General features: G+C 48.6%; 1 protein-coding gene across 3 annotated transcripts in view; it reads right to left on the bottom strand.

The window, feature by feature from the left end:
• The window catches only part of PLEKHA2 (pleckstrin homology domain containing A2), a 57,692-nt gene that overhangs the window by 30,010 nt on the left and 12,425 nt on the right, over positions 1-15,257 (bottom strand). For all 3 annotated transcript variants that reach the window (XM_084879754.1, XM_084879753.1, XM_084879755.1), the window contains 2 exons: positions 15,093-15,256; positions 1,891-1,947 (listed from right to left, as the gene is read on the bottom strand). In XM_084879754.1, coding sequence (XP_084735880.1) covers positions 1,891-1,947; positions 15,093-15,233 — 198 coding nt within the window. In that variant the 5' untranslated portion in view covers positions 15,234-15,256. The remainder of the gene's footprint in view (positions 1-1,890; positions 1,948-15,092; position 15,257) is intronic.

The raw sequence follows: 15,257 nt of genomic DNA, 5'->3' as shown, positions 1-15,257 counted from the left end.
CAAAAACAAAAAACCCTCCACTCTGGGAGGGAACACCTAGGGGTTAATACAAAATAACCTGAAGGCTGAATGTGCTGCTGGTACCTCGCCTTAAGATTTTTCAGGGAAACTCCTGAACGGGATCGGGCGGGAGTTAAAGGCCCTCAGCTCTGAGTGACCTGAGCCAGGGCGGCTGTGGGTTTTGTAAAAGGCCCACACAGCCCTGTTCCTGTCAGGAAAGGCTACAAGGCAGATCCATCCTTTCTAAACGAGGCCACCTCCAAAGCTGAGAATTCTAAAAACCCTCATCTGAGCCACATTTATAAATTATGATTCAGCAAGAGACCGTAGTCACTCTTCTCCCATAAAAAAAAAAAACCTTCCCAAACCCTCTCCAACAGGCAGCTTTTGGGGTTTCAGGAACACGGAACTCTCTTCCTCTAAAACGCCTAGAGGAACATCCAGCAGGTCTGGACAAGGGAGGGGTGGCCCGAGCTGCTGTCCTGTCTGTCCGGAGGCAGCCGCTTTTCTTGGCACAGGCATGCACCAAGCTGAGCTCTCACAGGCCCTGCCCTCTGCCCCCAGGTCTTTATCTCCTCTCTCCCAAGACTTAGACCCTGCACTGCAGTGGGCCTCTGCCCCCAGCTGTTTCTGCCAGACTCTCCTGCGGCCCCTGCAGCCGCCACTCACCTCCTGACAGGCTGAGAGGGAGGGTTGGACCCAAGGGCTCCCAAAGCTTGTTACACAAAGGAGCCAGGAGCCAAAACCGGTTTGGCTCAGTGGATAGAGCGTTGGCCTGCGGACTGAAAGGTCCCAGGTTCGATTCTGGTCAGGGGCATGTACCTTGGTTGTGGACACATCCTCAGTAGGGGGTGTGCAAGAGAATCATTGATTCTCTCTCAATGATGTTTCTAACTCTCTATTCCCTCTCTTCCTCTCTGTAAAATATATTTAATAGAAATTTTAAAAAAAAGAGCCAGGAGCTGTTCAGATGATGGCCCCAACACCCCATCTCTACCCCCTGGGGGTGGGAGGACCTGGACAAGGAAACAGAGGTCCCCGGAGGCCTGAAGGGAGGGATGCGAGGGGAGAGCAGGATTTCCGGGGCCTTCGTACTGGCTGGGCGCCACCTGGCTCTCCTCGCTGAACAAAGTGTTCCTCTTTCTGGTGAGGCTCTAAATCCCTGACCTTTTTTATCACTGCTGCTCCGTGGGTCAGCCTTGGGGCCTTCTCCAGGGAGGGGCCGCCAAAAGAAGCTGAGTTCAGCAGCTACATGTGGGCATCATCAACCAGCTCCCTCCGCCAAGCCCTTCCATGCGTCTCAGCACCTAAGAGGGGCTGCTTCACCCTGTCTGCACAAACTAGACCAGGGGTGGCCTGCCAGCCCGCCTGCCAGACTCTACAGCAGTGACCTGGTACCCCTGAGTACCTTCTCCGTGTATCTCAGCCTTCCCGCTGAGGTATCCCGTCCAGGTGATGGATAAAAATCCAGTGCAGTCCCCACTCTTTCGGAGCTGCTCCTGCTTAATGACACCTTCTGGGAGAATCCTTTACAGTCCCTGGGGGTTTTGTTGTTGTTTTCGTGTTCCTCCTTGTCCCAATTATCGATACAAAAAGGGTCATGTCCCACGCCCACCCCCACCACCGATACCGCCTTGGCTGGAGCTGAGAGCAGCGAGGACTGATGCGTCCCAGGAGAAAGAGGCTGCAAGGCCCCCCTCCAAGAAGCTGCTGACCACACTCCACCCACTCCCGGCCAGCAGCAGGGCTTTCCCAGGCAGTGCTGGTGAAGGGGGAGCTGCCCCTGCGACACCCCCAAATGTTAACCCCGAAGAACGTGACACTTCCTCTTGTTTAGATACTAAACCTACTTACAGAACGTGAATCCCCAGAGCTCCAGGCCAACATTACCTTCGAGATGTAGGTCAGCTGCAAAGATCCAACAGCTCCTGCCCCAATTGCCAGGTTCTGAAACGAAATATGTTTTTCATTTTAAGAAGGATGTCCCGTGAGGCCACGGGAACAACACCGAGAGCGGGGAGACCACGCTTCCCGTTCTGTTGATGCCACGTACAGGCTTTGCAACCTTGAGCAAGTCACTTACCCATTCTGTCGCTCCCTTTCCTCCCCTGCAAAACAGTGGTCATTCTTGCCGCTATATGTGTGCACTAACGTTACCCAGGGCTAACGTATCACAGAGAGGTGTTAAATGTGGGCTCCACCATTTGACTATGAGGAAGTTCCTCTAACCTTCAGTTTTCCCTTCTGATAACCGCGCTTACCTCACGAGGCAGTTGTGAGACTGAGTAAGTAAATGTAACAGCACTTGGCCCCTAGATGACTCTCGGCAAGTGTGAGCTACTGTATTTTTCTGTCCTGACTAACCTGATCCCCTTGTTGGCTTGGTCCTGTTTTATGCCACTTCAAAGTCTTCTCGTAATAAGTCGGGTACAGATTCACACAATACAGAAATCAAAGGTACAGCTGGCCAGTCTATTGCACAAGGCCGTTAATGTCCACACTCTATAAAAGCCCAAAGTCAACAAACTACTCAAACAGCAAGAAACTCACAGGCACCTTGCGTGGCCATGTTTAACTTGGCAATCGCTTTGGCTTTCTAATTTCTCCATTGTCAGAAATGAAGCGATGATACAGGGATGACAGGGTAGCAGAGAGATGGCTAAGACATCACACCTGTGGAGTTCCTAATCTGTAACTTGGAAAACCTCTCCCCCATGGGCCTGAGAACCTGTCTATCACCTCTTAAACTGTTCCCATAAGCCGTAAAGAATAACCCTGAAGCCCCCGCTACCTGGGGCACGGCAAAGTGATAAGCACAGGTGGCTCTTGGGTAATGGGAATTTAGTAAATTTCCTAAAGGGTTAACAGTGAAATGACCTGTCCTTCCGGGAGATGGCCCTTAAGAAACAGGCCCTTTAATAAGAGGGAAGAGTCCTTCTAGGCCCAATGATCTAAATTAACACACATCACTAGAAGCAAATGTAACGTGAAATATCCTATTCACGAGAAAACAGACGGGAATCACACCATGCTAAGAGGCTTCTCGGAGCCTTCGGATTTCAGAGTAAGAAATCTGGAAAGAATATCTTCCCTCCGACTCCCTTTTATAAATAAGACCGTAAGTCTCAAAGCTGCCTTTCAGAAACCAAAGTAGCATTTCAACTGTGGGTGATCTGATGGACTCGTTCTTTTCAATTCTACAGTGACTTCCTTTTGTTTTATTTTTTAGGAAAGAGAGAGGTCTTACCGCCCCTAAATCAAGAGTCCAAATGGAACCCCAGCACCCAGATGACTACCCCAGAGGGGAACATAAGCCACTCCAGGCAGACACTCAGCTCCTCGGGGAGTGAGGCGTCCAAAAGCAGGCCCAGGTCTGCGTGGCCCCCAGAGCCACAAGGAGCCACAGGCCTCTCCTGGACGCTGAGCACCTCCTCCACCGCCAGCCCCTCATCTTGTTCCTGAAAAAGTGACTTGTGAGGGAAGGGCTTTGTCCAAGGCAACATAATTGGTGGCACAGGCCGAACCACAGCGCAGGTCTCCTGACTTCACCCCGATGCCCTGATAGAAGCAACACTGTAATTTTAAAAAAGCTTGAGCTGTTGGAATTCTAGCTTTAGGACATTAGTGCAGCGGGACTGTATGCAATCATGAGCCCGGCTGCATAGCTTGTTGGGAGAGTGACGTGAAAATACATAGAGAGCTGAGCCATGGCGGTTCCTATCTCTGACCCGCATGCTAATTACAAGGTGCAGATGCCAAGTCTCAGGGCTGGTCTTGCACAACTCAGTCTTCTGGCTCCAAACCACAACCCCAAGGCCCCCAGGGCCCTATCTTGAATTACAAGCGATGAAGTAGGTTTGGGGGAGCCATTCGGACACTAACCCAAGCGCAATGACAGATAGGAGCCGATCAGATTTCAACTACTTCATCGTCTCCACCCTCCAAGGTTGCTCCACCCTCAGTCCTGTGCTCCAGAGAGAGAGAGACAGCAGTTCTCCAGGCCCAGTTACCCTGGGGGTGTCCTCACTCCCTTCACCCACAGCCCACCCACGGTCTGCGGGAGGCTCACGCGTACCTCCTCTCCACCAGGAGAAGCCAGGAAAGCATGACAAACGTCTGCAAAAGCGGTTTCCCCCCACTGCCCTCGCCTCCCGGAGGGAAATGAGTGACAGGAGAAAACAGCCCCAGGATCACAGGCTTGATCCAGAGCGACAGCTCCGTGTCCACTCCAATTACCGGGCCCAGGAGATTAATGGTGACAGCGCGCTGCCAGTGCGGCAGCCCCAGGCAGACACTTCTTGCTCAGGTGCCAACATGCCGAGTTGTGAGGCCCTCGGCAGCCAGATGTCAGGGTAGGACCAGCAGGAAGCAGCACCTGGGGAAGGGCAGGGTGTCGGGGACCAGCAAGCTGCCTCTCCCGGCCACAGCCCCATCTGCTCTAGGGAAACAGCATCTTCTTGGAGCATGCTCCGCTGACCGCAGCCTGCCCTGGCCTCACCTCTCCCTGAGTTCACGGACACCAACCCTTCTCCAACTTTGCTGCTCATCAGAACCTCTGGGGGAGCTTGTTTGAGAAGCCCAGGCTCCAGCCTCGCCCGAAAAACACTGAATCAGAATCAAGCAGAATGTGGGCAGAACATGCACATTTTTTTTCAATGCTCCCAAGTGATCCCTTCATACGCCCAAGTTTGAGAACAACTAGTCTACATGACATAATCTCGTCCTGCATTCTGTATTGGAGGATATTTTTTCTGTGAGTTTGTCTCTTCTTACTGGATTTCAAGCACAGGGAGGACATAAGTACAGTCTTATTCCCTCTACACAGCTGACTCGTCGATAGTGTTTTAAATGAGAACGCTATCTGTATGGTGGTTGAGTTCCCAAACCAGTCCACAAACGCCTGCTGCCCTCATGGAGGACTGGAAGATGACGCCGCTCCTACTGCCATGGGCAAACAATGTTTCTTTGGGAAGATTTGCTCACGTTTAGAGCTTGGGTGTCACGTGACTTTGCAGTTCCCACGACCTGGAGCTGGTCTCTTGTGGGACAGGAATTGAGTAAAGGGAGACATGAAGGGCTGAGTCCCAACTAAAAAAGGGGTCAAGGACTTGGGAAGAGGAGGTGAGGAGTGGGCCAGGAAAAGGGGCAGAAAGCATCTAAGATGAGAGCACCTGAGCAGATGAGGAGTGGAGACAGAGGCTGGAAGGAGGGCTGCTATGTGAGTCACCTGGGGAGATTTTTAAACAAATTCGAGCTTCATCCCCAGGGATTTCACGGGTCTGGGGTAGGGCCTGGGCACCTGTATGTTTTTAAATGTCCTGGGGGATTCCTCTGTGCCACCAGGCGTGAGGAGTACTGGTGCAGACAACAGTTGGTCCTGCTGGCTCTGCACTGGAGACACAGCAGCAGGTGAGAGGAAGGGCCACGCCCAGCCACAGCCCACAGAGTGGCTCTGGCTGCAGCAGCAGAGTAAACAGGGACATGGAAGAGCAGGGCAGGGCCGTGAGCAGGAGGAGAGAAGGGATTCCAGCTGTATGCAACCTGTACACCTCTGGGACTTGTAAATTTTCCGGAACAATGTAGGGCACAGGGCAGGTTCCTGTTAAATGATGGCTTTATGAAGACACTGCTGTCATCTTGCTTTTTGCTCAAATGTTCTGTCACCAAGGACCTCAAAGGAATTCTTACTCTCCACGAGTGGAAAGCATACGGTTGTTTCTTTTCCATCACTGAGCACGGAGCTGAAGGGCCCACCCCTCCCATGACATACCTCTATGGTTAGCCTTTTTTCTAGATGCTATTTCTTGTTGAAATAGAAAAATTGTTTCTTCTTCTAGTGAAAGTAACAAGAAGCACAGAAATGACCAGAAGATCTAACTATGGATTCACACATTCACAGCATGTCAGCACTAGAAGGTTCTATTGATGCCTCATCATTCACCACGTGAGACTTCCTCGTGGAGCAGAGAGAAGACAGAGCTCATTGCTCCCCACACCAATCTGCTAGCTGCTTTGACAAAATGCACAGGTTGAGAAAGAAGAAAGGGACAGATTCATATTTAGATTATATCATGCACCAAGCCTGCTGCTAGGTACTTTTGCACGTTGCCACTTAATCCCAACAATCCCATTTTACAGATGAGGAAACTAAGGATGGAGCAGGCGAAGCAACTTGCCCAAGGTGACAGAGGTCCTGAGGAGTCTGGCCAGTGATGGACTCAACCCTTCCTGATTCTCAAATCCCATGCACTTTCCTTTCTGCCTGCCACCTCCCATGAGACTATCCTTCAATATACAAGGACCTGCTCATTATCTAAGAGTTGATTATCAATGAAAGGTAAACACAAGAGCAGGACCAGCAAGGTTACACCAAAAGAGGCTCTATAGAGTTACCCAAGCTGGGCAGGGCAGGAACTAGTCAAACTGGCTCTTAGGTGCCAAACTCCAAAAGACTAGGAATTCAGAATGTGGGAAGGGGGAAGGAGAGCTGCCTGTGCCCTCTGACCTTCTCTTCTGTCTCTCCAGGGTTCCTAGCAGACAGCAAGGAACACAGCAGGCAGTCAACACTAGCTTGTTAGTCAACTAGTGGGAAAAGGGGAAAGAGAATACATGCGGAAACCCCACCGCTGAGGCATGAGCCAGCATGACTGCCCAGGGGCTGAAACCACAACTCAAACCACCAAAGGATGAGGCCAGACACTGACTCTCAGAGAAGGACTTGCCCTAGAAGAGCAGCATGATGGGAACGGAGGGGAGAGCACAATTCCCTCAGCCCCACATTCCACAGTCCTCGCCAAAGGAAACTAAGCAAGCTGTCCCCAAGCGTTAAGTGACCCGAGCAGTGGCTTCACCTGCCACTCTGGTGTCAAACACATCTCCCCTCTACCCTGTAGCTCCATTTCCTGGTACTAACTGGGAGAAAGGCGACATGTCCATGGCTACTCTCTCCATTCTCCGGTTCAAAAGATGTATTTAATATTTCCCTTCAAGAAAAGTCAATTCTTTATCAGAAACTGTTGTGCTGGTGTAATGCTCCCATTCTTTCATCTCTTTCTTGTTGACATGCACCCAGTACTGGCTCCAGCCAGGATGGACTTTGTGATGTGCAAGTCTCTCAACCACTATATTCCTAGCTTTTTTATTTCCTCTTTCAATCCTGGGGACAGCGACTTAAAGGCATGGCATTCTTGTATATAGATAGATACATAAAATATTTTAAAATAGGTGTAAAAACAAATGCAGAAGGTTAAAATCTAAAGCAAAATGTAACAAACAACCATAGATGAATCTTAAGAAAACTTAGAATAGTCACCACAGTTGTTTTGCATTAATAAAACCTCTGCTAACTTTCAAAGCGTCTGTCTCTTTAGCTGCTTGGACTCCAATACTAAGTAGTGCTAACTAGTAACGTGATTGCCCAAAAGTGCTTTTTAGTTTATACTTCTTTTTAATTTAGTTTGCACTTCTTTTTGCTTTAGACAAAGCACACCGTGTTATAAAGGCAGAATTCTTTTTCCCTGGCCAGTGGGGCTCAGTTGGTTGGACATCGTGCCATGCACCTAAAGGTTGCTGGTTTGATTCCTGGTCAGGGCACATGCCCAGGTTATGAGCTGGATCCCCTATAGGGACTGAGAGTGAGTAGAAAGCAGCCAATTGATGTGTTTGCTGTTTTCATGTTCACATCGATGTTTCTCTCTCCCTTTCCTTTCTTTCTCTCTCTAAAAGTCAAAAAAAATTTTAAATGACAAGAATTGTTTTAAAAATAAGATTACCACCCATATAAGTGCAACCAATGGACACAAAACTCTGGGGAGGGAGAGGATGTGTGGGAGGGAGGGAGGGGGTCAAAAAAAAAATCAATAAAATATATTAAAAAAAAATAAGATTACCATAGAAAACACATAAAACAAAATTACATGTACAATATTTTACGTTAACTCTCAAAAAGTCTACACATAATTTTAATTCTTAAAATGTTAATTTAATAATAATTCACCCTGAACAGATTTGCATTTATTTATTTATTTGTTTATTTTAATTTGCATTTTAGTCAAAGTACAGATCTGTCGCTTCAAACCTTTTTTGGGGGATTATTTTCCCCCCAAAGGAATTCTACATTGTTAATCTAACAAAATAATAGGCAAAAGCATGCCAGAAATTCTACTTAACCCTTGAAATCATGTGTCACATAGATAGCTAATATACCAATTACACAAAATCCATGAGTTAAAAGCACTTTGCCCACACCCTTCTTGAAGATCTGAGAGTTAGCACAATGCTTAGATCTGCAGAGAGGATCTGTGGACAGACACATGAAAGGGGTAAGATGGCCTCTGGCCAGAGGAACTAGTACCTGGGGAACAGGAGTGGGAGGAAGGAAGCTGTCACTGGGTCAGTGTTGCCACATTTCAGACTTGGTGCCTTGTGCATCGATTGGCCAGTTTTTAAAGAAGGTTATCTCACTGGTTCTTGGCATTTTGACAGGGTGAAGCATATTAGACAGAAATCTTTTAAAAGTTGTTGGATTTCAGCCAAATTTTGCTCAAAAAGGTTTCTGATAAAGAAAACCTTCTGCAATTTTAAAAGTGCACACACACTATTTTTGCCTAGCCTTAAAGACAAAAACTATTGTCCATTATACATTACGTATTAATATAATTTCCTACCGCTCCTCCATATGCTTTCTACTAGAATGCAGCCAAAAATTCACCTTTTTTGTCAACACAGCTAAAGCTCTTTGCCATGGAAAGAATTGCTTTCAGCTTTAAAATAAAATAAAATAAAATAAAATAAAATAAGGTAAAGTAAAGTAAAGTAAAGTAAAGTAAAGGGTTTTATTGAGGCCCCACAGATACCAGGAGAAATTCAGAGATGCAATCTTTTTGGATATTATAGGTATTTTGAAAAGTAAAAGCATCTGAGCATTTTTTGGTCAAAGAGAGAAAAGACATTTTACAGAGTAAATTTGACAGGAACAACAATCTAGTGCAATACTGTTTTCATGCTCCTGTTTCTCCTTTGTTCAGGGCTGTATAATTCAGTCTTGCAATTACTTAGCCAAGCAGGCATTAGACTTTGGAATGTAAGCGTTGCTGTGCAACTAAAACATGCTTAATTACTCTGTAGGTCATGGTCATAAAGGAGAGAAGCCTTAAGAAGGGATGTCATCCCTTCTGGCATGATAGGGACCAACATTAAATTAAAATACAAGTGCTGTTGCTATCATATCATAGAAATGCTTTAAGGAAAATCCAGCTGTTTGTTTCTATTCAAGAATCATTTGCATGCCTGATACTGTCAGCCTATTGATTTTTAAATGCATTCGCCAAATCAGTGGCCATAATCAATAATATTAAAATTTTCCCTTTATAGGGGTCCTTTTTAGCTAATGGGTTTCATCCTAGATCAGTTTGGTGTCATCAGTGCCTGTATTAAAAAAACCTTGATTCCTGCCCCAGCTGGTTTGGCTCAATGGATAGAGCATCTGCCTGCGAACTGAAAGGTCCCAGGTTCGATTCCAGTCAGGGGCACATGCCTGGGTTGTAGGCTCGATCCCCAATGGGGAGTGTGCAGGAGGCAGCCGATCAATGATTATCTCTCATCATTGATGTTTCTATCTCTCTCTCCCTCACCCTTCCTCTCTGAAATCAATAAAAATATTTTAACAATAGAACATGAAGAAAAAAAAACTTGATTCCTCACCTTACTACATCAAAACTAAATTCCGGCCGGCGTACAAGGATATGCATGGACCACACAGACTGCCCCCTCACACGCATGATTCCTCCTCAGAGCAGACACTGTCGCTGGCCTCCGTTACCATGTTCTGCTCTGCTTACAATGGCCGGCATCTGCAGCTCTACTTCGAAGGCTGCCATTGGGCCATGGGAGCCATTCGCACACATCTATAGAGCCAGAACCAGTGACGGTCCAGCGGGGCATACGGAAGCTCAGCGCTCTTGGGACAACCCGTAGGCCTCACTTACTATCAGCCCTCCTGCAGCACTAGGCTAAGGCCTCCCTACCCGCTGCGGACTTCTGAGCTCACACCTTCGTCTGGCTTCCTCCCCTTCCGTGTCCTGCTCCTAGCACACTAGACAGTCTCAGTCTGTCTCTTCAACCACAAACCCTCATCTAGGGAACCGGACCTTAAGCACCTTTGAACCAGGCGGGCTCATTCTCCCTCCCTGGTGCTGCCTCAGCCCCATACAACTGAGAACACCCTCCTGCACCCCTCCCTCCAGGGTGCCTAACAACCAAATTGTAAGTGCAAATACCTGTGAAGTGCTCTACAAATGTGAATCACTTGTAGCAATCACTTTCCCATTTGGATTTAGTGCTAACCTTCCATGCAGGGATGCCCTGCAGCTCTCCCTGCCACATTTTCATTTAGTCATCTGGCTCCCCAGCTACAGCGTAAGCTCCATGAAGGCGAAGACTCGGGCCTGTTCACTGCTGAAGCCTCAGCATTTGATGGAGTCTGGCACACAGGGCACGTGTAGCAACTACGTGCTAAATGGTGTTGCTGAACTCAAGGGTCTTACTCTATTCTCAGCCCCCCAGACATAAAGGGCCAAAAGCCATGTTAAGGACGATATTGAGTGCCCTTGGCCCAGGGAGGATAAATGACTTGCGTAAGTACAAAACAGCTTAGTGGCTGAGCCACGATTTGGCCCTTGATCTCTTACCTCCCGGGCCTGAAAACGGTCCATCTAAGACTCCACCTCCAGGTCCTCCTCTTTGCCAGATGGGCAGCAGGGACCACTGCAACCCCCTTCTCCTTCAGCCAAAATACTGGCATCTGGGCGCTTCAACTTCATGATATGCTATCTACCCTGTTTCCCCGAAAATAAGACAGTGTCTTATATTAATTTTTTCTCCCAAAGTTGTGCTAGGTCTTATTTTCAGGGGATGTCTTATCTTTCCATGCGCTAGGTCTTATTTTCAGAGGATGTCTTATTTTTGGGGAAACACGGTGTGTGTGTGTGTGTGTGTATATATATATATATGGCTAATACGCAAAGTGTCCCCTTGGGAGTTCAACCAGGAGACCAGGGGTTCAATCACTTCCTATGACCTGCGCTGACCATCAGGGGGTGGTGCGGAACAAAGGCTCTGGCCAGCAGTTGGCAGTTGGGGAAGGAAGGCCCCGGCCGGCCGGCAGCCAGAAGGCTCTGATTGGCCCTGATTGCCGGCCAGGCCTAGAAACCCTATCTGTGCACGAATTTCGTGCACTGGGCCTCTAGTCCTATTATAAAAATGGACTCGGCTTTTCCGAGTTTTATGTATATGGTCTTCACCTCCCAACTGAACATGGAACTTCTCTGTGGCAAATACCTCACTGAGCTCCCGTTCACCTCGTCCACAGGACCTGGCCTGTGCTAAGCACAAACATAGCAGGAGGAAGGAAGCAGACAAGGGTGAAAAGTGAAGACACTCGAGTCAGACAGACCTGGCTCCAACTCCGGCTTTGCACCTATCACCTGTGCAACCTTCAGCAAAGTCACCAGACTTTTCTGCACCCTGCAGAATACTGTCAGAGTGTCGATCGTCCCTGAGTCCCAGGATTCTTGTGAGGACTTGATGACATGATTCATGCAACACATGTAACCACTCAGTAAAACTCAGCTAGTATAACCTTCAGTGAGTAATAATAGTAGTAACAGTGGTAGTAAAAACTGGCTCCACAAACACCACGTGGCTTAAACGGGCAAAGATCAGAGACCTGGGTTCGGAAAACCCCCCTATTTATTAATGCCTATTAAATAACTAAGATAGTATATGAGGTGTCTCCTTTTCCCTATACAAGTAAGATGTTCAGTGACCGAAGGGAGTTTTCAATATCTCTCTTCTTAGGGACAGAACTAAACCCTCCAGTTTGCTCTTGGGACCAGCTCCAGTCCCTCTTCTCCTGACTCCCGACACTCTACAGAACTTCCACCTGGTGTAGGCCATGTCCCAACCACAGGACAATGGTGTGGGGCACTCTGCATTTCATACAGGCCTCCCTCTGACCTCCTCTTTACCTGGCCCTCTTTGGTTCACTCATCCACTCATTCAATGAGCACACATTCATCAAATGATGGACACTGTGGATCAGAAGCTAAGCCAGATGAGCCCCCTGCCATCTAAGAGCTCCCAGCCCTGAGAGTCCTCTGGCCTCTATCTCCTAATCAGAGACTACTTTTGAAAGCTCTCCTTCCTCCCAGGCAGGAGTAAGATGACTGCCTCACTATCCGCACTGACAGCAGGGGAACTGGAGTCAGACTGCCAGGGTTAGAATGTGCAGGCCCTGCCTCTTTCTTATTATGTAACCACGAGCAAATCTCTTCCCCTCTCTGCCTCACCCACCAACCCTTAAGAATGGAGACAGTAATACCTACCCATTAGACTCTTGTCAGAATGAAATGAAAACCCAATGAAGTCTTGAGAACAGTGCTTGGCAGATAGTAGTAACTATTCACTAACACTATTCTTCAACTTACAAAAATATCCACCCTCGAGTCTAGAGTGGCTGTTTGGCCATTCACACAACAAAGAGCTAAGCCAACAACTAAAGAAGTTAAATGTTCTGAAATATTGCTGTGTCACAGCTAGACTCTCCTTTTTTAGGCATGCGCCAAGCCAGCTGAAATTTCTGCCTCCAGGGAAAATGTAAAGAATCTCCAGCAGGGGCTTTTATGTGGTAACTCCAGCTCAGAGAAGGCTCCAGCACAAAGAGCATCCTGAGAGCTCTCTTGGCAGGGAAACACAGGAGGCTGCCCGGGGCAGGGTGCAACCTGCACAGGGGCTGACTCCAGACACCCCAGAAAGCAGCCCAAGGCCCAGCATCCAAGGTTCCTGCAGGTTCTGGAACCAAGGGACAGTCAAACCAGAAGGCAGGAAAGAGCAAGAGAAATCCTGACAACTGGCAATATTTGAAATTGGAAATGGTGACACTGTGGTCTTGGGTAACATGTCGCTGCCAGCAAGACTCAGTCTGTGAGCCCTACCCAATTTGGCTCAGTGGATAGAGAGCATTGGCCTGCGGACTGAAGGGTCCCAGGTTTGATTCTGGTCAAGGGCACATGCCTGGGTCGCGGGCTCGATCCCCAGTAGGAGGCATGCAGGAGGCAGATCACTGATTCTCATTGCTGATGTTTCTGTCTCTCCCTTCCTCTCTGAAATCAATAAAAATATACTTTTTTAAAAAATAAATAAATAAAGGACTCAGTCTGTGGCCCAGAGTATGAAGGAGAGTCCAGCTCTCAGGGGAGGTAGCTGGCAACAGCTAGGCAGAATTCCCCAAGCAAGTGAATTTACATTAAGAACAGTCCTAGTAGAAAGCATAGCACTAAGCAGCTGAATCAGAATAGAAATACATTAGAGTTACCTGAGCGAACATGGCAGGTACGTGGGAGAAGGTATGCAAAGGAAGAAAAGGGGGAAAGGAATGATCAGATTTGAAGACCAGAAGTCACGGGGTTCAACCCTGGCATGCCAGAAATCACATCTACTGGCCACAAGGCTTGGTTTTGAGTTCCTCCAACAGTGAGGAAGTGGCACTAACATGCTACTTCTGCCACAGTAGATCTGTTGACTTAGCTGTGGGCACCTCTACAGAGCAAAAGCAGGAAAAACGATACAGCAGAGCCTGAAGGCAAACCCAAAACCAAAACACCATAAGAGGCAAGCATTTCAGGCTAAGTCAAGGACATGAGCGTCCCTACATAAGTTTTATTCTGCATGCTCAGCACTTTAAATAAGGGTAACCAACAGAAGGTTTATCAGGAATGTGGGGTGAACCAGGGGGCACAGTTCTATTTAGGATTAAGTCTTTCCTGGAGAGGGTGATTCCCGGCAGCTGATCTCTGAGTATGTTTTCTGTTATCCATAGTGTTTGCTCACAGCCATCAAATTCAGAGGTCAAATGCCAAAGGTCCCTAGAGGGTTAGTGCCCGGGCAATGACCTAGGGTAGGGGTGTTGAACTCAATCAGAGAAGGAGCCAAAATCTAAAATCCAGCCTAAATCGCGGGCCGAATGGTTTACTGAACAGTCATAAACTGACAATGTCATAAACTGACAGCAGAGTGCAGTGATGACAGCGCGGTGCGGGCCACATTGCAAGGCCTGGCGGGCTGGATTTGGCCCGCGGGCCTTGTGTTTGACATATGTGACCTAGGGGCTCACAGGACTCTTTTCCCACTTCACATCTTCAAGACCGAATCCATCCCCCAACACTCAGACTTTCCTCTTTCCAAGTCTCTGAACCGGAGCCAAATCTCAGGCCCACACCCCTCCCCACTCCAAGGTGGCCATATGATCTTGCTGTTCAAGGGCCAAGCCAGCCTTTGGGGCCTCGTTGCACCAAACTGCTCCAGGGCAGTGCAAAGGAAAGAACCAAAGCACTCCCAGCACCAGGAAAAAGACTTGAGATCCCACCTCAGGGCAAAAGCAACTTCTTCCCAGACCAGGGATGGCTCCAGGGACTCCCAGGCATGGCCATAAACCTGAGGAGGCCCCTGCTGCTTCCCATGTCTGAGACTCAGCTTTTTTCATCTCTAGTGCACGGAAGCAAAACTGGGTGACTTCCAGGGTCACCTCCAACCCAGCACTGGGCCTCCTGACTCGATGCAGGAGACCAGAGAAGCCCAACTTTTGTCCAGCTCGGGGAACCAGGTCACATTCCCTGCTGGGGAGGGAGGGCCCAGACTGGAAGAGCAGGCGAGGCCACAAGGCCACAGCCCTAACCAGAGAGGTGAGAGGGAGCAACCCAGGCTTCGGAGCCTGGATCCAGCCTGGCTGGCCTCTGCCTGACTTTGTAAGCATTGCATTCCTGAGTGTGAGAAAAGACAGCAGATCCCCTGGGTCAGGAGAGATGAGGTTTTTCTAGAGCTAAAATCGGGGATGATTTCCTGTATGTGCATGCATGGGTGTGTGTGTGTGTGTGTGTGTGGGCGGGAAGGGGGGTGCAGAGGGGGGTCTCCCTCCTTACTGGCCTGCAGGTCGGTGCTGCTTATGAGAGATGAAGCCCTGAGGCTAATCCCATGCTCATTCCTCCCAGGCAGTGATAGGCAGCCGGCCACCCTTCTCCTCCCCCACAGCCTCTCACCTGGGGGTTGTCCATGTACCAGAGAAGGTAGTTGGCCTGGGTGTCCAGAATGAAGTATCTCCGCAGAAACTTGCCACTGTTCTCATTCTCCTCGATGTCCAGAAACCCACAGATGCGGTTCTGCCGATCCACATAAGGCATTCCTGGGCTCTGCTCACATCACCC

This window comes from Pipistrellus hanaki, assembly GCF_964339955.1.
Source record: "Pipistrellus hanaki genome assembly, chromosome: 3".
NCBI lineage: Eukaryota > Metazoa > Chordata > Mammalia > Chiroptera > Vespertilionidae > Pipistrellus > Pipistrellus hanaki.
This window is presented reverse-complemented; position numbering and strand designations above follow the sequence as displayed.